This window comes from Notolepis coatsorum (assembly GCF_963971535.1).
Source record: "Notolepis coatsorum genome assembly, chromosome: 9".
Lineage (NCBI taxonomy): Eukaryota > Metazoa > Chordata > Actinopteri > Aulopiformes > Paralepididae > Notolepis > Notolepis coatsorum.
The window spans coordinates 124,503,618-124,529,335 of record NC_140173.1 but is presented as its reverse complement, the minus strand read 5'-3'; the positions used below and the strand labels follow the sequence as shown (position 1 = coordinate 124,529,335).

Here is a 25,718-nt window from a genome sequence, read left to right as displayed (position 1 = left end):
CGCGGGAGCGTGCGTGCACGTGGCGTTTGGTCTTGGCCCATATTACGACTGCACCACTGATGACCGGGACGTTCTAGCTTGCTTGCCGACAGGATTCGGGAAAAGTTTGGTCCGTTCGGAGGCAGATTCCAGGGGAAGTACATACACCGGAAATTCTACCCCATACACACTTTCGGCCGTAGTGCTTTACCAGTCTTTATCTCACGGAGGAGATAAAACTGGGAACGAGGTTAGTAAAACCCGGAAGTAGTCAGTTTGTGCTGTTTATTTTTAACCCTAACCCTAACCTTAACCCTAACCTGCAACACAGAAATGCAAATGATGTCGAGTCTTCACTGCTTGTAAAAATAAACAGCACAAACTGACTACTGCACAGTCAAACAGAGTACAAGCGCGAAGCACAGTCAAACAGAGTACAAGCCCCGAAGATCCGCCTCAAACTGAGTACAAGCCCCGAAGCCCCGCCCGGACGTTGGGCTTGCGGCTCTGCAGATATACCCCATTGTCTTTGCTTGCAGTGTTGCCTGATCTCGCGAGAGAAACAAGTAAACCGGGTTACCGCGAGAACTATAATATAGCTTCCGGTTGTTTTGTTGGGGCCATAGGAGACGCATATTCTGTAGTTTTGTCTTAGGGTAATTGTCGTAGGATCTGGATGTTTACTATATTTATTGTCTAAAATAACCACATAGAGGTAAGATTGAACATTTAATTAACACCCTCGTAGTTTGGAAATGTAGCTAATTTGTTTGGTAATGCTTTAATGTCCGTCGTCACTTGCTATTATTGCTAACGTTAGCTGGTTAGCTTGAGAAACAACCGTTAGCCAGTTAAGGCCTAGTGTTCGGTGGTGCTCCGGACGGACAAAGGGCTGTGTTAACGCTAAGCCAACCAACCTAACGTGTGTCTATATAACGTTAGTATATCTCGGATCATAAGTAGCCCTATTATTACGTACATTTCACGATTGCCGGCTGCATTTGGCATGAGTGTGGCTTGATCTTTGTTGTTGTTAGCTACGTTAGCTTAGCGTAACTGTTAGCATAGTTCCTCGCTTCACTAGAAAACAAGCGGCTCGTCTATAACGTTGACCTTTTGCGCTTGTTGTACACAGATGTCGGACGACTTGATGAAGCAGTTGAATAGCTATAAAGCCCAGCTGCAACAAGTCGAAGCTGCTTTATCAACCGATCAAGAAAATGAAGACCTTCTCAAGCTACAGAAAGATTTACAGGTGTGTGTGTGTGTGAGAGAGACAAGTAGTAACGTTAACCTGTACTATTCAGTATTTCAAAAGCTGTATTTCTTAATTTAAACTGCTCTGTTGTATGTTAGGAACTTTTTTAATAAACTCAAAGTATGCACTTCTCTGTTGATGCTCTGTTGTAAATGTTATTGTATATTTTTATTGAACTATTTTATCACCTTTACTCTTATTTTTTAGTATTGCCTATTTTTAAACCGCACTTTTTTTTTACTTCGTCTATTTTATTTGTATTACCGAATGAAACCGTAAACAGATGGGCCTAATGTGGACAAACTGATTTACCTTACCTTGCTACCTCTATCTTTTTTATGCTCGCTTATGCCTTTTTTTAAATATTTTATTAATTTTTTTACTGCTGTGAAGCACTTAACTGCAATTTCTGAATGAAAAGTGATATACAAATAAATCTTATATTATTAATTACTGCAAGTCACAATTGTGTGTGTAAAAGAGTGAGATGCCCACCCCAGACAACTAACTCCCACCAGCTGCATGTTTTCTACAGGAAGTCATTGAGTTGACGAAGGACCTCCTGACCTCGCAGCCCACTGAGGGCGCTTCCAGTACCAACAGCACAGATGCAGTTCCCCTGAAGCACAGTTGGAAAGTGGGGGACTGCTGTATGGCTGTGTGGAGTAAGGATGGACAGTGAGTGTCACCAGCCTCTTCTCACTGAAAAAACGCTGATAGGGCTTGGGAAGCTGATTTGTAGAGGATCACTACTATCCTATTGACTGTGTGTTGACAGATTTTTGTTGGTATATTTGATTTGGAAGTCTTGTTTGAACACAGAATCTCACAACTATCACAGGGATAAACCATGACCATTCTTTTTTCCCATCCTCAGTTCATGTTCATTTAGCAGTTTTAGCGATTTTTCAATGCAAATTGATGTAGGCCTAAGTGAACCTCCAAAGATGGCGACTGGCAACACATAGCAGAACTCTTGTAACTTTGCACCCACTTCCCGAGCCCTATACATGCTAAACAATGTCGCTTGGTTTATTTAATGTATTGTTATTGAAAGTGGATGCCTTCTTTAATTATAATAATAATGTATTCATTTTGGCCTGGGTGGTGTCTATTTTTCATACGACCACACCTATATAACTTTTTCCCAAGGGTATACACAGTATTAAAGGGATAGTTTGTATTTTTGGACATTAAGTTCTATGAAATACTTGCCAGAAGTGTAGTAGTAGCAAAGCTATTAGCTTACTTACCGTGGTCTGAGTTCTGGCCGGGTTCAGAGCGAACCAATAGCAAACAGGGTCACAAAACGTAATCCAACATGTAGGCAAAATGGTTACCTATTTCTAACACAAAATCCTTGTGCCAATCACAAGCTAGTGTATTACTATGCGCTGCAGCCGTTTTACTGGTAGCACAACTGTTTAAAATAGCTGGAGGAGTGTGGTTTTGTTAAGGAGGTGGGTAAACCTTTTGCCCGCATGTTGTGTAACTTGTGTGGATTAAAACTTTTGGTTTCATGTCTAAAGCCTCCAGGCTCGCTCGGCCAGAACTCCAACCACGGGACTACACTGCTGGCAGTTATTTCATGCAACATAGTGTCCAGAAATCTGAACTATCTCTTTAAGACTATTATTTCCCAAATTACATTTTGAAGGGTATGGCCAGGGGGCAGACGGTAGAGAAAAATTAAGACTAGGCCAAAACTAGTGAAAGTCACATTATTTTAATATGCAGAGATGGATGCCGTGCACACGGCCAAAAAGCTGTAGGTTTGGTAGATGACCATGGTGGTGATTGGATGACAGATGGTACATGTTGCACCACTGATGGGATGTTTTGCTGTTGGGTGTATAGGAATTGAGACTTTTCTCTCTCAAATCCTAAATCCCTGGTACTCCCATTTTTCTCAGCTGCCTGTCCCACTACTAGTATCAAGCGGTGACTGACTTGTGCATACAGTACACTGCAATACACCCAGTCAACACAGCATCTAAAATAGACTATGTATGTTTAACTGAAAAAGAAGCATCTTTTAAAATAATTTCCCAGTCGTGTATCGCATTCTCGCTATTCCACTCAAGCCTATTATTCCTGTGGGCATAGGTATCTGGTGCATATGGTTTTGATTTGGTTTGGGCAGATTATAAATAGGTTAAGTCTTATAGTTCATATTAGGATTGATTATGTAATCCCCCAGAGTACATTTTTTGTCTTGTATTAAGAGTTCTCCTACATAATCTGTGCTTATTTAAATAGGGCCCTTATTTAAGTCTGGCCTGTACTCACCTGCTTACAGACGTGATTCTTTGGCAGGATGTATCCGGCTGAGATTGAGGAGATAGATGAAGAGAACAGCACGGCAGCCATCACCTTCGCTGACTACGGGAACGCAGAGGTGCTCCCACTGCAGAACCTCAAGCCGCTGGAGGAGGGCAAACACAACGAGGAGGACGGAAAGCCCAAATCCAGGTAAATAAATGTCTCAGAATGTGACTGTAGTGGTGGGCCTTTTTTTAATAATTTTTTTTAATAATAATATACATATTATTTTTATCATACACTCATTGTTGCACCACAGAGACAATTGATGTATCTTAACTCTTTGAGCGCCACAAGCTTTCCCCATCTGCACTGGCTAGGGCCAGCGTTATTGACAATTTTAGCGATGTTTGCAGACCATCATGTGTTCTGTATTATAGCTATGGAGACAATAGTATGGCTCATTTGACAGGTATTGTTCATAGTCCATTACTGACTAATTAGTTAATTTCTACACACTGTAGTTTGTTACATGCTAAACATCGCCCCTTTCCAAAATAATCCAGTCTTTTTCCATAGGTCGCGAGATACGACGCATTATATGCAATAAGCCCAAATCGTTCTGGTTGATCGCCTGAAACCCCAAATACTCCCAAATCAAAGGTATATACCATGTACATATGTGCCTTCACAAAATCATCAATGGGGGGGGGGGGTCGTTTCAACTAGAAACTGCGATCGTGTTTGTCGAGCATGTTTTACGTCCAGTAAAACGCTAAACTGATTTTTACAAAAACATGTTTCAGGTTTGGTAAAATAGACATAGAATATACCTTACCTTAGCCAGAAGGTATTCCAAAAAGAATAATTCCAAGTGATTGCATCGCCATCGCGATTAGGCAGGCAACAGAATCTCGAGGCGATTGCTGTGTCTCTCTGTCTCCGAGGAGGAGCCCTTGCAAAAAAAAGGAAAAAGTGTATCCTCACCAAGCCATTCCAGTTCAAAAGGTAGGAGATACTGCCACCCAGGGCACGAAATTAACTTTTTGACTCACCGGCCAGTGGCGGGTAGATGAAAAATTCTACCCGCCAAGCATATTTCTTACAAAAAATGCATTTGTGTCACATATATATAAAAAAAATTCGGTACATTTCAAGTAGATAAGCTATTACGTTGAAGAATACACACTTAAAGAGGCCAGAGTTAAATTTGTACTCTCTCTCTCTGAAGTCTAAACTTCACAACACACAATCTAAAACCCCTCCCTACCTCCCTCTCCCAAACCGTTCCTACAAAAAAAAATTTGTTGCATGATCATGTACATTTATTTTGTATACTTTTTAACATTTAAGTATCAACATTATCTGGCAATCCGCAGTAAATACTATCAAACTCATGTCATCTGGTCTTTTCCGCACGCGCACACACACACACACACAGAAAGGGCTCCTTTGATTACCACTGGTGAACATGGTAAAACGTGGTTAAATGCTACCACCCACTTCAATGATAGCGTTGTGAACGCATAATCTCTGTCTTAAATTATGGCTGTGTCTAATCTGCCCGTCGTTTATCAATGACTTGTTTGCAGTCAACATTGTCGAAACGGATTGTTTTTTAATCGGTTCATTTCCGTTTTATAGCATTTTGAAAAGCCCTCGTTTTTCAGGAAAATTTATAGATTCTGTGATAATCGCCCTTTACTGGAATATTCTGGAATACACAAACGTTGTCATTTTTCGCCCTATTTATGAATCGTTTTCAAATAAACGCTAGATTATCGATAGTATATGTGTACTTATGCACGCTATAGAAGCGGGCTGAAATATCGATTCTCTCTTCCTGATCAGCGGCACACACACGCACACACATATGGGACATGTTGATATATCTGTGAAAAAGCTGATTATCCTAAGACTGGTCAAATAGATTCCTTACCTCAGATCAGATGTTCTCCAAAAAGATTATTCCAATTCCTGATCGCCATTCCAAATATCGATCGCGTTTATTGATCCAACACTGGGTACGTAAATATATATTCCACGCGTTTTCCGGGCCGGCGATCACTTGGTCTCTTCAGTTGGCTTGACGGAAAAGTAACATGAGGAGGCTGGCCCGCGTGTATCACTTCCGCAACGGATTTAGTCTGATTTCGGTTTCCGGGTTCGCCTGATTGGCCACTAAGCCCACGTGACCCTACGCTAGCACGCCCCCCTTACCCCGCTTACGCCTGAGAGTCACACACAGCTAGCGGCAGCCAGAGAGCCTTGCTACTACTAGCCGAGTGATGAATGAAGCTCTATCTGTTTCACCTAACAGCACTATTGCTCCGTGATCATAGCCATCCATAGAGCTGCCGCGGTATCGGTATTACCGCGGTATCGCTGTTACATCATGCCCACCGCAGCGTTGGGCTGAATACCGGCATCACCGCTGTTTTTTATTATATTATTATTACGCTCTCGTTGGGCTTGCGGCTCTGCAGATATACCCTACTTCTCTGTCGAGATTCCAAGCGACCCTATTGGGTACCAGAAAAGTCACATGAAACACTGCAGACCACTGATTGGTCAGAAGAGATACGCGTCACATGCTTGGAGCATCTTGCAGTGCGTTTACTTCCTGAATCTCAGCCATCACAACACGGCTAATAGTACGTTAGGTCCCACCGGAGACCGGAGTGGATTACCGACGCCGTCGCTCCTCAGGGAACGAGGCATAATGATTTTACTGCAACGAAATGTTATAATAAAAGCCCTTCGTTCTATACACTTGTCTGATTGAAAACTTTATTAACAGACCGCAGAATGGGTACAACTCGGCACGCTCTGAGCAAAGAAAGGAACTTAGATATTAATTGAGTAACGCTTGCCTTGCTATGTGGTCCGGTAAATACGAACGTGTAACTATACTAACGTTAATGCCACAAATCGAATGCCTTTGTAATCATAAGTAGTAACGTTATAATAATAAGAAGAAGAAAGGGTCGGGGGGGTAACCGGCGGGCGCGACACCGAGGGGAGACTTCGAATCCGTGTTTCACTTTTAATAACGAATGCGTGCATGCCGAATCCCAAACAATATTCATGCTGCAAAGTCATCCTCTAAAGATAGACATTTAGACTAGAGGCAGGCTATATGCTATATAAAGAGTAGACTACAAAAAAAATGCATTCAAACTTTTTTTTTTGTGTGTGTGCGGTAATACCGCGGCGGTAGGAAATATTTTGCAAATGTGTGCGGTAAGGAAAACATCAATACCGCGGCAGCTCTAGCCATCCATCTCTAAAGCGAACCACTATTTGTAAAAGCCACAACCACGTTACCATATCGTCGCCCTCTTAAAATAGTGGCCTAAGTCATAATTTCTCATTTTTCAGGAAACATAATAAACTGAACCATATATAGAATATATTATATTTATTAATTTCACACAAAAATTTTATGACAATAGAAGACAATTAACATAAAAATAACGATGTCTATCAATTATGTAACATAAAAGGAATAAATGACTTAGGCCAATTTACAAACATGCCGTTGTGATTTGAGCCATTTTAAACCTGACTTAGGCCAAATTACTTCTTGAGTAAGTGACTTGGGCAAAACGTGTCACTTCTTTTATTCCCATTTATTTGACAGACAATGGGGAAGGATAAGCCACACTAGCAGGGCACACAGAGACTCAGGAGACAGAGGGCAGTTTGGCCGTGGTTGGCCCTTTAAATTCAATAAAGCAAACTCAACAGTTACAACTCAAATCACTTATGAGGGCCGACGTTCCACTCTACTAGTTAAAGTTGCTTACTCGTGAGTAGTACGTTCGTTGATAAAGAAAAATACTGTCCACAGCCGCTCCAGTGTAAAACAAAGATATCCAAATGGTTTATTTCTCTTCCACAGCGAAGTCTTTATTTACAGAAGTGGTCCTAAAGCTATTTTCCTAAATATTCACGTTACTACTACAAGGTAAGAAAACTGTATTTTCACAGTCTCCAAAATCACAGCCGACTCGACACATGAAAATTCCTCCACACTGGAAAGCCGTAAATCAACTTGCTGGCTCTTTCCACAGCAAAACGGTAGGCTTGGCACCTTGGTTGAGAAATGCAGGCTGCAGTCTATGTTGTTTAGTCTATCTGTTGAGTCCTGTTCAGTCCTGTTTCAAGCACTGCCTGTTCTTCTTCTTATTTGAATTTCCGGCAGTGTAGACTCATCGTGGCGTATTACTGCCCTCCGCAATTCTTTGTATGGGCTCTTCGTCTTCTTCTACTTCACCTTCTTCTTCTACTGGACCCCGTCATCAACTACATTGTCCATTGGAGTGCAGCTAACGCTGCTACTTCCTGCCTGAGCCCCCCTCCGCGGGACCCTCCTTGCCCCCTGCGATCTTTTTCTGGGCTGCTTTGTCCCTCGCAGCCCCCTCAGCCAATTCCCTAAGCACCACCTCCCAGTCCAGACCTTCCAATCCCAGATGTTGAACCGCTATCCTAACAATCATCTTCACCATCGCTGTTTTACCCTTAGCCTCTGCCATACCAGTAACTACCCCTGCCACGAAGGCCACAATACCTAATTTCTCCTCCCTTCCCCGCTCTCTTTCCACCTGCTCTACCCTCTCTGCCAAATGCCCTCCTTCAACCCCCTGCACCCTTTCTTGGCTGCCCTGTCCTACCCTGCTAACCGCCTCAGCATACGACAACTTACCCTCCCTTCTCACTCTCCGATCCGCGACCTCCTTCTTCATCACCTCACACCCCCTAAACGCTACACTATGCTCCCCACCACAACTACAGCACATCGGCTTCACTCCCTCTCCACACTTCCCATATTCATGTTCCCCACCACACCTAGCGCACCTCAGCCCCTTCCTACACGTGGTAGCTATATGGCCAAACTCCTGGCACCTATAGCACCTAAGAGGATTCTGAACAAATTCCCTAACCCTATACATCCTACGCCCTACAAACACCTCCCTAGGAACAACCCCACCCTCAAACTTAATCACTACCGTTTCCGTCACTGCCCTCTCTGCTCCCCTCCTCATCCTTTCTGCACTCTTAACTATGCCATTACGCCCGTCCTCCTTTAGCTTTTCCACCAGCTGCTCTACGCTAACCTCGACCGGTACCCCAGCTATCACCCCCTTACTTCCCCCCCTCCCCTACTCTCGCCACCCTACTTATGCCCACCCCACCAATGCTCCCCATCTTCCTAGCCCTCTCCACCTGCCCCTCACTACCACACCCTACGGCCAGATTCCCATCCCACAAAACTCTCGCGTACTTTACCTCACCTAATTGCTCGGCAATGAGTTTGGGCAACTCGAGCCTACCTACTTTCCCCACTCCCCTCTCCCCCTCAAGCCTGACCACTATATGAATCACTTCCTCTTTTGCCACATAATTTCCAGCACCCTCTCCTCCCGGCCCTCTTGAGCTATCGTCCCTCGCTTTCTTCCTCTTCCCCCCTTCTTCCCCACTCTCCTCCCCCCTACTCTCCACGTCACCACCCGACCCCTTACCCTTGCCCTGGCTACTCTCACCCCCATCGCTGTCGTTCCTCTCCGTCTGTTTCTTCCTCTTCTTCACCACCGTTACCCACTCCTCTTTCTCAATCTCTTCTTTCTCACTCTCCCCCCCACTATACTCCATTCTGTCACCACCCGACTCCTTCCCTTTGCCATTCTTACCCCTATCGCTATCTTCCTCGCCCTTCTCACACCATTTACTTCCATCACACCATTTACTTCCATCACCATCCTCCCAATACCCTGGACAGCCGCTCACAGGCCGGGGCCACCAATCGCGAGGTCTTCCCTGTTCCCGATCCTCCATATCTACTCTGTTCGCCTCCCACCACCGACTACTACCCCTACACATGTCTTCGCTGCACAGTTCCGGCGGACGCAGACGCCGCCACTCTGCGCACCTCTCAAAATCCATCTTTCCACAGCTTTCCACAGCCCATGTGGCGATCGCCTTGCCACTGGACCATCTAGGGGCCCTTCTTCTTCTTATTTGAATTTCCGGCAGAGTAGACGCATCGTGGCGTATTACTGCCCTCCGCAAATCCTTGAGATATTCTTCTTCTTCTTATTTGAATTTCCGGCAGTGTAGACGCATCGTGGCGTATTACTGCCCTCCACAATTCTTGCTTCGCCCACACTTGAGAAAGTTTACACTCTTCTTCTTCTCATCTTCAAAACACATTTCTATCGTCTGTCTCCTTCTTCTCTGCTCCTCTTGTCATACAATCACAATACAAACATCATCTCCTCTCTTGGAGGGCCCCCCCAAGAGGGGGAACCCTCCATCTCATCGCCACCAGAATCCTCCCCTCTAGGGGCCCTTGAGAGAATTGTGGACTATATATAGAGACACAAATGTTCTAGAATGTTTGGTTATGACATCATACGGTGACATCACCAATGTTCCAGAACGTTCGCTCATGACATCATACTGACATCACAAATGTTCTAGAACGTTCGGTCATGACATACTGTGACATCACAAATGTTCTAGAATGTTCTATTATGACAAATAAGACTGTTCAATTACTTTATCTAAATCAAATCAATATTCCTAATGCCGTTTCAATGTAAGGTTATAAAAATAAACATTCATATAATACAATAACCTAAATATATAGCTTTGGCTCCTACATCACTCTTGGCTAAATCAAACATGCCAGGTGAATCAAACACTGAGGAGGAGGCATGTTCCTCTCCCCCCAGCTCTTCTTTACTGGGTTTTTATTGTAGTTAAATCACTCAAAATCAAACAAATGGCAGGAAAATCAAACACTGGGAGGCATGTTCCTCTCCTCACTTCTCCCTTCAGCTCTTCTTTGCAGAGCTATTGATTGATGCCTATTTATGTGGCAAATTATCGAAGAAGTGATGACACTCGGTGGGCATGACATGTTTCATGGACTGAAGGTCCTGAAACTTCCTCTCTGTGATTGGCAGAGCATGTGGAAACATTCTAATCCATGTCATCAGCTCGTTTGGCACCTGGACCCTCTGTGGCAGTGCTTCGCATGAGTTATCCGAGAAGGATAGCTTGTAATGGACCTTGCCATCACTGCTAAACTGAAGAGCCCGCAAATTATGTACAGTCGGATCTCCAGCTTTTTTGCCTGGTCTGATGCTGAGGATGTAAGAGCCATTCAATTTCAGGATTTCATCATGCTTGACCACCTTCACATGGTAGGGTGATGGTCTGATTCTTGCAGTCTGGAGTATGATCACGTAGTCTCTCGGGGTGAATTTTACGTTCAATGGTACTATGCATGCTGTCACACTCCATTTGTATGAGTCCAGCAACAAGGTACTTCTGTGTTATTAGTACCCCATATTTCCTGGCAAGCTCAGAAAATGCATTCGCCATATTTGCATTGCGGTTCTGATAACCACAATCATCGCTCCACACTACTATCTCCTTGATTTCTGGATGATCTTTGATCAAACCTTCAAAATGGCGATAATGAAGGTGTGCGAATACTTCGCTACTGAGATCGCCCCACATGTAGCAGTACCCTTCCTTTGATTTCAAGTCATAGAGGGTAAAGTTATGGACCTGCAGTTTTGTTTTATAATACAGGCAGCTGGCTTGGGTTTTTGGACACAGCAGCACGGCTTGCAAGTCCATTGTCCAAACGGCTTCTCATTGTTTGCAGAATCCTTGTCGTGTGATTTCTCTTGTCTTGCTTCATCTTTTGCCATCACATGTGCATCATATTTGGCCTTACTGATATTACCATGCTTGAATGAAACACAAACATCACACTGATCTTTTCGAGGAATGAATACGGAATACTTTCCTTCATGGAACACATCTGTAAAATGCCTTATCCCAACGGCCCTCACTCCAGCAGTTGCAGCTGCTTGTTGATATTCCCGATGTAGTTGGGAGATGGTTGTGCCTGGGTGAAGGAACTTCTTGTCTTTGTAGGTCGCTGTGCTTCTGCAGTAATGCGAATCAACAGTGGGCAGGTCCTTCAACCAGTCCTTTAAGGAAATCTGTGACGTCAGTTTCCAGCTTTGCATGCTTGCCACTCTTGGGTCCAGATTTAGTTGGCGGGGCTGCTGCTTGTCTGTCATGGTCGATGGTGTCTTCATTCAGCCAGTGTCTAATGGTTCTTTCATGGAGACCAAGTGTAGAAGAAAAAAGTGCCTGGCACACTTTATGACTCGTTCCATCCTGAAGTTTAAGTTGGTAGGACAATGACACATTGCGCCTGGATTCGTCAGCAACTTTCCTTTGCTTTATGGCGACCTTTGTGACCAAGTTTTGATGTATAACCGACGTTCTTCCCAGGTGTTCATCGACCAAACATTCTGAAATATCCACTGCCTCTGTTCTTCTGTAATGGATTGGCAGTCTCGAGTCTTGACTTGTTGACAACTTTGAATTGCAGGGAAGACACTTAGCCTTCGCAGGTATTTTGTTGCCACCTTTGCCCTTGTACGGCATTCCTTTGAGACGTTTCTGCTTGGATTCATTCACTATTTTGTGTTTAATTAAACTATCATTTGTGACAGTAAAAGACTAAATAACTACACATGTATAGCCTGGCCTATATTATAGTAAACCTTATCACTTACCAATAGGGGACGAGCCCTGAATCATGGAAATGACTTCATCCAGACTGTAGCTTTTCTTGTTTCTCGAGGCATCTGCCATCTTGAAAAGTTGTAAAATTGCCTAAGTCGCATGTCTTGTGACTTAGGCAAAAGATAAAACTGCCTAAGTCACACTCTTGACATAGGCAATATTCTTCCAGGGTAGAAACAGCATGATCCTTTCAATTAAGGATGTAGGCGATTGTACCAGAGGGTGGCCAGCATCATGAAGATATGAATTAGGCAAAAAAAAAAAATCCAAAAAATGACTTAGGCCATTATTTTAAGAGGGTGACGATATGTAATAATGTAAATCATTGTGTCGTTGTACATATTGTGTATACACCGTTAGAAGCTAGCTTGGTAGCTGCTGTTGTGCTAACGCCATACCACGACACCCAGCTTGTTAGCCAGCATGAATGCCCGATGTAGAAGGCATAGACACAGGTCGCTTGTTGGCCGGCATTAGTGCCCAATTTGGGGTGGTTCTCTCCTCTTTGTGTGCCTTTGTCCTTGCGGGTGTTCTGCCGGGGGAGCTTGTGGACGCGACAATAGTGGTGGTTGTAGGGTGTTTGAGCTTGTAGCGCTAGTTAGCTCATAGCTACCCAGCTTGTTAGCCAGCATGAATACCCGATTTAAAATGGTTCTCTCCTCCTTGTATACCCTTGTCCTCACAAGTATTCTGCCAGGGAACTTATGGACATGACAATAGTATTTATAAGGTGTTTGATCATTGTGTCGTTGTACATATTGTGTATACACCGTTAGAAGCCAACGATAGCTATGAGCTAACTAGCGCTACAAGCTCAAACACCCTACAACCACCACTATTGTCGCGTCCACAAGCTCCCCCGGTGAGCAATGAGAGCACAGCACTTCTGACTGGCACACAAGAAAAAAAACCTGAATCAAACTCGCTGTATAACGTATCCCAAATCGCAGGCTTTGCGATTTGCTAAAAGACGACTGTCGTAAGACCAAAACACACCGCAGTTTTAATTAGATCGCCATTGCAATTCCAACGTAGGTAGATGAATCGGGGACACCTAGAGGGCTCCGGCTGACCGCATAGAACGGGGATCAAAACCAGAGTATACTCTGGTTTTGGCGCTCAACGCATGTCGAGATATCCCGACTTTACTCGGGTATGGTGCAGAATGAGTTGAACCCCATCCCCTTTTTATCCTCCCAATTGCAACAGTTGTGATTGGAGGGTCAAGAACAGAGGGCAGGGTTTGAGAGGGATTGATTTCATTATCACAAGGCTACTTGTTATACATTACCATAACTCTAGAATCTAGATCTGCCGTGGTTATGGTGAGCTACACTGGCTGGGTGAAAGTGGGGAGATTTTCCCAAACACAAAGTTGCTTGTACACGTCCCTAATTACTACCATCGGCTACTGTGATATCTAGGGAGGTGTCGTTTCATTGCCATTGTATACAATATACGGGTACAATTTCTCCTTGTTTTTGTTTGTCGCACAGGAAGGAGCAGATAGCTGAGCAGAGGGAATACAAGAAGAAGAAAGCCCAGAAGAAGGTGCTGAGGATGAAGGAGTTGGAGCAGGAGAGGGAGGACCAGAAGTCCAAGTGGCAACAGTTCAACAACAAAGCCTACTCAAAGAACAAGAAAGGACAGGTAGTGAGTCCCGATCTTTTTATTGATTGAAACCTTTATTTATACTCGGGTGAGCTCTGAGGTGAGGCCACCTCATTCACAGAACTGCCGAGTGTACAACAAGATAAAACGACAAAACAATGCAGTGCAATCAGTTAAAAACCGTTACAACATGAATCGTATAGAAATTAAATCAGACATTTAAATTCCATAAGGGAGCGCCCCGCTACGATCTTTTCATGTCATTTCATGTATGGACGAGGAGACAGTGATAATCTAGCGTTGATTTCAGGATGATTAGATAATCAGCTGAGAAATTACAACGTGATTACTGGATTACAGTAAAATGCTTTTTTTCACCTTTTCCTGGAATTACTGAAACACCCAAACCATACTCTATTCAAACGGTATCAAACGGAAATGTACAAATCTGTCTCTGCAATGTTGACTAGAAGCAGCTCACTGAGACCCGACAGCGTTATTAGACCCATAGATATAATATAAGATATATTTTAAGCACTCGCAAATGCCATATCCATTGAAAAAAGACCTGGCAATGAATGGGGTATTAGCGCCCCCTGCTGTGGCGGTCAATGTGTTAAAGATGATAAAATATTGTTTATGTAAATTGTGAAGAGGACAGGGCCCAGCACCGAACCCTGTGGAACTCCCTTGCCTATGGATAGAAACTCGGACCGGACATGGCCAGCTCTCACACACTGACGCCTGGATGTTAAATAGTCATGAAACCAGCTAAGGGAATTGTCATCCAGACCAATACTAGTTAGTCTATGCAGTAGAAGGGAGTGATCGACTGTATCGAAGGCCTTTGAAAGGTCTATGAAAAGTGCTGCGCAATGTTTTTTATTGTCCAAGGCTGAGCTAATATCGTTCACAACCAGTGTTGTACTATGCTGGGCTCTGAAACCAGACTGATGAGGACTAAGCACGGAGTTAATTGATAGGGTTCAGTTTATTTGCTACACAGTGCATGTGCATAAAGATGCCTTCCACTTGGTTTGGTGTAAACCAGTCGTCAGCTGGTAGGGCTGGACAGTATTGATTTCTGTTATTGTGTAACATCTGGGGCTGCTCCATAGTCCATAGACAATGAATGGGCCTCCTGACTTTATATGGCCATGAAATGTTTGTGGGACTTCTTGTGCCCAAATGAGATTTATATTCTAGCATTGCTATATGGTCTGAACCAGAATCAAAGCCTCATTTGGGTGTAAGAACTCACAACATCTCGCAGCTCACAAGAGTCGGAGCCCCATTCATTGTCTATGGAGCAGCCATAATTTAATACTTATTAAATTAGTATATAATTATACATCACCAATTGGGTTCTCTCCTGGGGCACAGAATATGTGAATTCCTCTTTAGTGGTAGGCAATAATTAAAAACAAGAAAGCAAGCAGAAGAGGGACCGAAGAAGCACACAGCATGGTCTTCCACATGGTTCTCTCCAGCACACACACACAGCTGGCCACAATCACTAATCAAGCTCTGATTAACCCATGGAAACCCTGCCTCCAAATCAGTAATGGAACTTGTGAGTTTGTGGTCTCGACATGGGACATTGAGTACACGATATGCTTGGTGTTCAAGTGGGTAAAGTCATTAGGACATCGTTGCTAGGCAACTGGGCAGTGTCTTGAAGCCACTGAGGCCAACGATTTAGCTAACTAAATGCAAAGTCATAATGACAGGAAAAGATGAGACTATTGATAATATCAACATTTTCCTCAGATATAATATTAATTTACTAAGAATTAATAGAATTACAATAATTCAACGGCAAAACAAACTATGGTCTCCAATCCACCATCGCTGGTTAGTTGCTGCACGATTTGGTGAAATGGTGCGATTGTGATTATTGTGGACAATTTGATTACGATATAATAAATAAATTGCATCATTGGTCTACTTGCTTGGTTATCAGGGAAAATGCAGAGGGTACTGGTGGTTTTTAAATGTTATTTCTCAACTCAACCTTAATCAAGTGTGCCTTCACTCGCATTCACAAGAAGGGAATTGGCATAATGAGAAAATTGGGAATATGGAATAAGTGCAAAAGAAACGTCATCACTACATCACAACTCGTGAACTAGGAGCTTTCATGAAATGTCCACTTAAGATGTTGCGAATACCACAACAGTGGTTCATTCATATGGACTCTTCTTGTGAACATGGCAAAGACAACCCTGTTTGAAGGCAGCATGATACTTTCCCTACCACTTCCTATAAAAAAATCAGGGGCTACAAAAGACTGCTGACCAGAGACTATCCTAATAATCTACACGCAATGACTTCTAAACAGAACCTATTATAATGGTCACTTTCACAAAGGGCTGGTCGTTGCATTGATGTGTCCACGTTAACTTAACACATTAACTGCCACGGAGTTTGCCCGTCTCATACCACTCTAAGCCTATGGAGATGTTTATCTTCTTTGCAGGGCTATAACTTTTTAAATTGTATTGCTAAATTGACATTACTATGGCCCATTCAACATCGATTATCTATCGTTCAGGATGTAGGAACGTTATACTTTTTCATTCATAGATTCATACGAAAATACCGTCTAGAATATAAATATGTTCTCTGCAGTAATTCCTAGAACGTGAGTTATAGGCATAAACGCATATATAGATTATCAACTGCCATTTGTTGCCAATGCACGCTATGTTAAAAATTTCAACTGTACATGATCCTAAACGTTATGACTAATCATGCGCGGATGAACGGGGGGGGTCGTTTATAATTCCGTGATCGTCAGTAAATGCTTTATGTAGTATGGGTGATATATTGATCAGAGCGGTTTGCATTAATAATAATAAACGATCACGCTGAAAATGCCGTCAGTGTCCTCTTACCGTTCGCCGATGAGACTGGAGGAAAAAGATCCCACTTATTTTACGTGGATCGCCTAGATCCATTTCCCGTTTGTATAATAATAATAAACGCCCAAATCATATAGATTATTGAGTTATGGCAGCGATCCATATGTACGATGTGTGTCTAGAGTCCCGCAACAATATGTGACTAATTTCCCCGGTACACGGAGATCACCAGAGATCCATTTCCGGTTGTAACTCGCCCGATCACCACCAGGCGGCAGTATTGAAGCGTTGCAGAGTTGTGCAGGCTCCCACTGTATCAGCCGAGGCTGGGTGAGGGCATTCTGAATACCATGGCGAAAAAATGAAATATGATCTCAATAACGTCGTATGCCGTGGAATGGCAGAATTAGCATAACCTTGAAACACGCTGTACGATGTTTTTGGCGCAGGATGTGTTAACTAGCATAGCTGAGGTATGTTAAGCTACAAGCTGTCTTTCCCCACGACAACATGGGGCTAACTAAAACATAAGAAGCTTAGCTAAACTTTCATTACAAGATTTGCAATAGAAAAGACAAATTTGGGACGTATCTCTTTCTCCCGAGGAAAGGCAGCTTGCCTCGGCTGTGCTGGTTAAGCTAATGGTGGTGCCTCGCCAGCTAGGGGCAACAACTGTAAACGCAACTAGAGAATTACCGTAGTCTGTGTTTAGCTAGTAGTTGTATAATGTAATTATTAAAAAAAATTCTTTATCAAATATTTTATACACAAAACAAGACAAACACAATACAGTAACAATACCTCACAATACCACAATAATAACAACAATGACATTAGCAATAACAAAAATAATAAACACAGAACATGACATACAAAAAAATCGACTTATACTATTACAGACGCCACAAAAGACAATTCCTCCCAGACTCCCACCCCAGGACCCCCCAGGACAAACACCCAGACCCCGCTCCGCCGCTAGATTGTGGCCTTTACTCTCTCGGCCACTGAGACCCAAAGTCCAATGCCGGCCTGTCCAACCCCAATCACCCGTGCAGTAGAGATTTCCATATAAATTATATCCAACAGTGTCAGAGAATTAATCATTGTGAGCCTCTCCGGTTCTTTCCACCTCATGGCTATCTGCTTGGCTGCAGTAATGCCCACCAGAATGATTATTTTCTCTTTCTGTTAAGTATACAAGTACAGGATAGATGCAAGATATAATACATTAATTTAAAGCAGGCATGAACAGAAGCTGAATTGTTTGTTATCATGGATTTTAATTGACCAAGGGTTACCAAAGTATACATTTTGAGAGTGCTTTGTAAAGAGTTCCAAGCTAGCATGTACCCTCTCTCTAAATATGGATGATGGAGTCAATGACCGTGTTATTGATGTAGAGTGAGGATGATGAATCTCTAACTACAATTATAGTTGTCCCATTGTCTCTGATGATAATAATGATGACATTTACCTCATCTGTGGGATTCTGAGTTCTGGCATTAGAAACTATTTCTGATGAAGCCACACTCACTTTCAGTTTAAACCACACTCGCATCTGGTTTTATCTGAATACAGATACACGCAGTATAATTTGACAAATAGATTTTAATGCAAATATTGGCATCTCCGCCAGCGTTTCAGTTAGCCGGTAATTGCCGGTATTTGACCGGCTAAATCTGTTGAAGTCAGACATATTTAATCTCTCCGGTCATAATGTCCGGTGAAAATAATTCCCTCTAAGCACAATTTGATTATTTGAATTGTATTAAAATAGGCTAAAATTAAATAGCCTATGCGATGAACGAAACAATCATTACATTTGTTTCATCGTTGCTTCACCAAGCAGGTCTGTCTATGACAACGATGTGTCAGCGCGAGCTTGCTGCTAGATTTACGAGAAGCATGGAGCTGCAGACCCACAGAACCCACCAGCTTTTTCGGCACAGTGCAGTACTCTAATTCAGCCAATGGCAATTCAGCTGTTGGGTTGGGGGCGCTGCTGAGCGGTCCCCCGACCGGACCTGAAAACACTGCTGTTCTGTGGGTCTGCAGCTCCATGCTTCTCGTAAATCTAGCAGCAAGCTCGTGCTGACACATCGTTGGCATTATTAGACAGACCTCCTTGGTGAAGCAACGATGAAACAAATGTAATGATTGTTTCGTTCATCGCATAGGCTATTTAATTTTAACCTATTTTAATACAATTCAAATAATCAAATTGTGCTTAGAGGGAATTATTTTCACCAGACATTATGACCAGCACCAAGTTGTTGGGAGGTGGAGATATACATCACGCAAACCCACGATAATGTTGCCGTCTCTCTCTGCCAAATTTCTCAGTTCTTCGCTTGATATAATTAATACAAATGTCCAATATAACGGAATTCGTTAGCTCATAAAAATGTGATTATAACAGACTGCTGTTTATTAACACTTTGGTCGCCAGACTTATATTCTTAACACTTTGATCGCCGGGTTAAATTCATAATTTACCATCCCTCGCCAGCCCTATTTAACATGGAGAAGTTCCCCTTCTTTGCAGGGCTATAACTTTTTAAATTTTATTGCTAAATTGACATTACTATGGCCCATTCAACGTCTTGTATCTATTGTTCAGGGTGTAGAAACGTTATACTTTTTCATTCACATATTCATACTAAAATACGGTCTAAAGTATAAGTATGTTTTTATCGTTTTATGCAGCTTTCTCCAGAACTTGATTTATAGCCCTAAATGCATTATATTGATGATCAAATACAGTTTGGTAGGAATCTGTGCGAGATAAAAAATTTCAAATGGACGTACTTCTAGAAGTTACTACGTATGATCTGATGATGACCGGATGGGGGGGCGGGGTCGTTTATAATTCCGTGGGCAACGTTATATCATTCATCTAGTGTGGGTGATATGATCATTAGAGCAGTTAGTATAGAAGACATTACAAAATAACGCTGAAACTCACCGTAGCTTCCTCTCGCCGTTGGGAGATGAGCGTGGAACAGAATTTTTTTCTATTATGGGATGTCGAAATATCCGATCCATTTCCAGGTTGTATAATAGTATATACGTCCAAATCATGTTGTTTATCGAATTATTGGTAACTGATCACTATCCGTCGTGATCAGCTCGAGTCCTGGGACTATTACCGAGTGATCGGACCAAATTTAAATGAGCACCAGCTTCCACTTCCTGTTTCTTCCCTGGGCGATCCGCCGATCGGCCACCAGATGGCGCTCTTGAACCGTTAGAGAGTTGATAGGGGCTCACCAGTACATCTCATGTCTCCGATCACAGATTTTTGAAATATTGATATCAAAGACGCTGTCCAGCGTCTTCGGCAGAATGAGCATGGCGGGGAATGACGTGTTCCAGCGTCAACGGCGATTAAAGTGTTAATATACCATCCTCCGCCAGCTCTATTTGTCTATGGGGATGTTTACCTTCTTTGCAGGGCTATAACTTTTTTAATTGTATTGCTAAATTGACATTACTATGGCCCATTCAACGTCAAGTATCTATTGTTCAGGGTGTAGCAACGTTATACTTTTTCATTCACATATTCATACTAAAATACGGTCTAAAGTATAAGTGTTTTTATCGTTTTCTGCAGCTTTCTCCAGAACGTGATTTATAGCCCCAAATGCATTATATTGATGATCAAATACAGTTTGATAGGAATCTGCGCGAGATAAAAAATTTCAAATGGACGTGCTTCTAGAAGTTACTACTGATCATCTGATGTTGACCGGGGGGGGGGGGGGGGGTCGTTTATAATTCCGTGGCCAACGTTAGATGATTCATCTAGTGTGGGTGATATGATCATTAGAGCAGTTAGTATCGAACACGTTAAAAAATAACGCTGAATCTTACCGTAGCTTCCTCATAGCGTTGGGCGATGAGCGTGGAACAGAAATATTCCTATTATGGGATGTAGAAATATGCGATCCATTTCCAGGTTGTATAATAGTATATACGTCCAAATCATGTTGTTTATCGAGTTATTGGTAACTGATTGCTATCCGTTGTGTCTAGCTCGAGTCCTGGGACTATTACCGAGTGATCGGACCGAATTGGAATGAGCACCAGCTTCCATTTCCTGTTTCCGCTCTGGGCGATCCGCCGATCGGCCACCAGGTGGCGCTCTTGAACCGTTGGAGAGTTGAGAGGGGATCAACAGTAGATCTCAAGTCTCCGGGGGAGAAATATGATTTCGATCACAGATTTTTGAAATATTGATATCAAAGACGTGGTACGGCGTCTTTGGCAGAATGAGCATGGCGGGGAATGACGTGGTACAGCGTTTTTGGCGACCATAGTGTCTGCCCACCGACACCTCAAGTCGGCAGCAGCACGAAGTCTCGGGACTTATTTTATTTGGAATATATTAATGACCGTATATACGCAAAAGTAGCCTAGTTTTAAGTTAAAATATTATAAATGCCATGAGGATGTCATTCTTTATATAGGCCTATCAATTGTTTTTAAGCTCAATAAACTCTGACCGGAATTCATCCCATTTGTCCGGTAGATTGAAATCACTCAGACCTGCAAAAGAAAATTCTAACGGGAACCCTGGTCTCCGCACAGCATCTAGTCTACATGGTCCTCGTTCCAAACTGTTGAAAACCTTAACCAGTGCACCTTTTTAAAGTAAACTTTAAACTAGTCCTTTTCAACAAGTTAATATAGGTCTTTCATGTCCCCTAAACATGTCTTGTAATTTCCTGCTCAGGTTATGCATTCTAGCAGCCTCTACCCCTCTGTTTCAGTCCTCTTCTCGACAGGCTGTTTCTGTGTCTGTAACAAGCAAGTCGCTTTTATCATATTAATATGATCATTATTGTACATCTAACAATGCGGTATGAGCCTGTACCGTCAAATGAAATTCAGATCAAACTAGACATTGCAGATCAGATATGACTCGAGATCCAGCCATATCAAACTTACCGTTATAAATACATCTTTTAGGTCAAACTTTATTTTTTGATACACTTTTTTTTTCTCCTATTTTTCTCCCATCCCAATTTCGTATTATCCAATTCTTCCCTCCCCTGTCTTGACGTTGCTAGACCATGCCTCCCACTGGTCGGCTGCAATGTGGACGAAGCCTTGCATCACGTGTCCCCTCCGGTACATGAGGAGGCAGCCGTTGCATCTTTTCACCTGCACAGCGCGATCTCTCAGTGGCGAGGAGTAACGCGTGGGAGGCTCACGCTGCCCCCGATACTTCCTGCTCCGCACCGACCTGTAGGAGTCGCTGTCCACAACGTCCGATCCCCACCCACTGGCTTTCCTACCCCCTAAAACTGCCAATTGTATTAGTATGAACGACCAGCCAAGCCAGAAGCAACGCCGAGAGCTGGTGGCGAGCGCCTTGCCCACTGTGCCACTTAGCTGCCCCTTTTTAGGTCAAACTTGAGGTACAAATTGATTGTGGCTGCAATTCTGAATGGCTTGTTTCACTAGGGAGGGTTCTTGTCACAGCTGAACTCTATGTACATATTTCACAATTATCTAAGTGTTGACAACAACCCTTCATTGTGTAAAAACAATGAAAGAACACAGGAAAGGGCCCTTTTCACAATAGGGGCCCTTAAGTATGTGATTACAACAAATGTGTGTCAAAGCCAGTATAGTGTTAGGCCTTGGCGAGTCACAGTATCCTGCCAATGAGCTTATAGGAAAGCATCCCCACCCACCTCCCTCCCCTAGAAAAGACCAGCTGGTCTGAGCTCTCGATCCAGTCAGACGCTCATATCTTGGGCTGGCTGTGAGGTCACTTTGACTTACCATGGAGGTTTGTTGTTGTTTCATACAGCAACTACTTCCTGCATAAATAAAATGCCACGGAAACTTGTTCCATATATCTCTGTACTAGTTAGCATATTTTTGGTCTGTAAACAATCACTTCTATAATGGCTGTGTTTTTATTATTATTATTATTATTATTATTATTATTATTATTATTATTATATATAAATACACCTGGAGGTGATGGTCTAACCAACAACTGAGTTACCAAAGCAAGGGGTGGTTGGTGGGATAAGTTTGAGTTGTGTAGATTTCTTTCAGAGAGATGTTGACGTATAACTTTCAATTCAAACCTGTATGAGAGATAAGAGCCCCACATATTACCACATTGGTAATTCCAAATGATAGTATTTGCCAGTAGACTGGGATCTAACGGTGCATCAGGGCTAGCTTGTTTAGCCAGGTAGCTACCCGGCTAGTTCACATCACATGTTCTACAGAGGGGACATCTTAACACTTTGACTGCCAGGGGGCGTCTTTAGACGTCTTTGCTGGCGATGCTAAAGTTGCCGGGGGACGCTTTACGTCGTCTTTATATCAATATTTCAAAAATCTGCGATCTGATCCATAATGTCCCTCCGCTGGCCTGAGACACAAGTGTGATCTCCTCTCAATCCTCTAGCGGTTCAAGACCGCCATCTGGTGGCCGATCGGCAGATCGAAACCGGATGTCAACCTTTAACCCGGTAGGACTCACTCCATATGGGGTCCGGGCACTCGCTAATGTTAGAGAGACTCCGTCTTCACACAGTGAACATCGATCGCTGCAAATAACTCGAAAAAACAACATGATTTGGACGTATATATTATTATACAACCTGGAAATGGACCGACTATTTCAACATCCCATAATGGAAAACTGTCTACCCCACGCTGATCGCCCAACGGCCCGCGGAGACTGGGGTGAGTTTTAGCGTGTAATATTACCGTGTTCGACACTAACTGCTATGATGAACATTTGACCCACATTAGATGATTGGTATAACGCTGCCCATGGAATTATAAACGCCCCCTCGCCCATCCGGTCAACATCAGATGACGTGTAGTAACTTCTAGAAGTACGTCTAGTTGGAATTTTTTATATCGCCCCGATTGCCATCAAACTGTATTTCATCATCAATATAATGCATTTGGGGCTATATATCACGTTCTGGAGAAAGCTGCAGAAAGAGATGAAAACATACTTATACATTAGACCATACTTTACTATGAATATGTGAATGAAAAAGTTTAACGTTGCTACACAATGAACAATACATATAGGACTTTGAATGGGCCCTAATAATGGCAATGTAGCAATAGAATTTAAAAAGTTATAGCCCTGCAAAGAAGGGGACTTTCTCCATAGACAAATAGCGCTGGCAATCTATGGTATATCATTAATTTAACCTTAGGCAACCAAAGTGTTAAAAGAACACGCCAACATTTTGGGAAATTAGCTTACCGTCTTCTCCAGGGAGAGAAGATTTATACCAGTTTCCTCTCTGCGTTCAGTAGAAAAGCTATCTGGTTGCATGTTAGCCTAGCTTGGCACAATGAATGGAAGCGGACATGACCGGTTAGCCTTCGGGAGAGGTGTTAGTTGGACAATGCCTAGGCTAACCGGTCATGTCCGCTTCCATTCATTGTGCTAAGCTAGGCTAACATATCCCAAAATGTTGTTGTGTTCCTTTTTTAAGTCTCAGCAAAGCCAGTGTTTGAAGTAGAATTGTCAAAGAAATAATGAATCTGAAAGTAGCTTTAGAAACTAGCTTAATTTTTGGCGGCTGAGTGGCGCAGTGGGCAAGGCGCTCGCCACTAACGCAGGAGATGCTGGTATCGAGCTGTCGAAGAAATAATGAATCTGAAAGTAGCTTTAGAAACTAGCTTAATTTGGCGGCTGAGTGGCGCAGTGGGCAAGGCGCTCGCCACTATCGCAGGATATGCTGGTATCGAGCCCAGCTCTCTGCGTTGTTACCGGCTTGGCCGGCCGTCATACTAACACAATTGGCAGTGTTAGAGGGTGGGAAAGCCGGTGGGTGGGGATTGGACGTTAGAAGCTCAGCGACTCATACAAGTCGGTTGGGTGATGCCGGTACGGTGGAAACAGGAAGTATCGGGGGCAGCGTGAGCCTCCCACGCGTTACTCCTCGCCACAGAGTTCGAGCTGTTGGGGGATTGGACGTTGTGGACAGCGACTCCTACAAGTTGGTTGGGTGACGCCGGTACGGTGGAAACAGGAAGTATCGGGGGCAGCGTAAGCCTCCCACGCGTTACTCCTCGCCACAGAGTTCGAGCTGTTGCGGTGAAAAGATGCGACAGGCTGCCTCCTCGTGTACACGTGATGCAAGGCTTCTATCCTCACTACAGCCGACCAGTGGGAGGCATAGTCTAGCAACATTCAAGACAGGGAAGGGAAGAATTGGAAATGCGAAATTGGGATGGGAGAAAAATAGAAAATAAGCAGAAAAAGTGGATAAAAAAAAAACTAGCTTAATTTTTTGGGATGTTGGTCAATTTACCTCAGAACTAGATTTGAAGGTACTTATCCATCTAGCAACACTAGTGACTAAACATGTTACAATTCCTACTAAAATAATTTTTTCTTTCTTTCTTTTTTGTTTCACAGGTAAAGAGGAGTATATTCGCATCTCCGGAAAGCGTCAACGGCAAAGTTGGGGTGGGAACGTGTGGCATCGCCGACAAGCCTATGACACAGTATCACGACACATCGAAATACAATGTCCGACATTTAATGCCACAGTGACCTAAATGTATGAAAGTAAATGTTAATAATCACCCTGCTATATATACTAGCTGGATCGGTCCTTGCCATTGTGTTTATATATGGTTTTAAGTTACTTGAGTAAATAAGCGTTGAAACGAATTGCTTACACACCATTTGGTCGACTTAACGGGAGTCGTTTTCTTATGTGTAGAATATGAAATTTCCAAAACTAGGAATTTCTTTCACTGCAAATGGAACGACTAAGAACAGAAAATGGTGTTTGGTCATAGAATTCAGTCTTGTCTGTTGTATGTTTTGGATACTACGGAGACCAAATACATGCTAAGATTTCCCTAATTTATACAAGTTTAGACTGTTGGTGTTTAATTTTGAGGGTCAACTGGATTTTAATATTCATAATTTCTTCTCATATCAGTTTAGTGATAATGATGAAGATTTTACAGGAAATCTCTTGAGCCTAATTTTGCATTTTCTTTTGTATATTTACCAGTGAAATAAACATTTTTTTGGTTTGTTTTGAGAGATTTTGATGCATGCCTCCACGTCATTTTGGTGTGCAGTTTTGTAACCATCTGCTACAAGT

The 25,718-nt window shown here is 43.0% G+C and overlaps 1 protein-coding gene across 2 annotated transcripts; it reads left to right on the top strand.

Moving 5' to 3' along the window:
• The first annotated feature begins 559 nt into the window (after window positions 1–559).
• Window positions 560–25,659, top strand: LOC311234502 (survival of motor neuron-related-splicing factor 30-like). Of its 2 annotated transcripts, none has more exons than XM_084321723.1 (6): window positions 560–694; window positions 1,115–1,234; window positions 1,773–1,915; window positions 3,554–3,709; window positions 13,615–13,768; window positions 25,016–25,659. In XM_084321723.1, exons 2-6 carry the CDS (start codon window positions 1,115–1,117, stop codon window positions 25,151–25,153), a joined length of 711 nt encoding a protein of 236 aa, XP_084177849.1. In that variant the 5' UTR covers window positions 560–694; the 3' UTR covers window positions 25,154–25,659. The 2 variants fall into 2 exon arrangements, with proteins under 2 accessions (XP_084177849.1, XP_084177848.1); XM_084321722.1 differs by having other exon boundaries at window positions 13,615–13,771.
• Window positions 25,660–25,718: the final 59 nt, after the last annotated feature.

Bases quoted from the DNA above. Each gene is read 5' to 3' on its own strand.
- LOC311234502 (XM_084321722.1), top strand. From the start codon at position 1,115: ATGTCGGACGACTTGATGAAGCAGTTGAATAGCTATAAAGCCCAGCTG. The intron at 1,235-1,772 runs GTGTGTGTGTGT...TGTTTTCTACAG, and splicing joins AGCTACAGAAAGATTTACAG to GAAGTCATTGAGTTGACGAA. The intron at 1,916-3,553 runs GTGAGTGTCACC...ATTCTTTGGCAG, and splicing joins GTGTGGAGTAAGGATGGACA to GATGTATCCGGCTGAGATTG.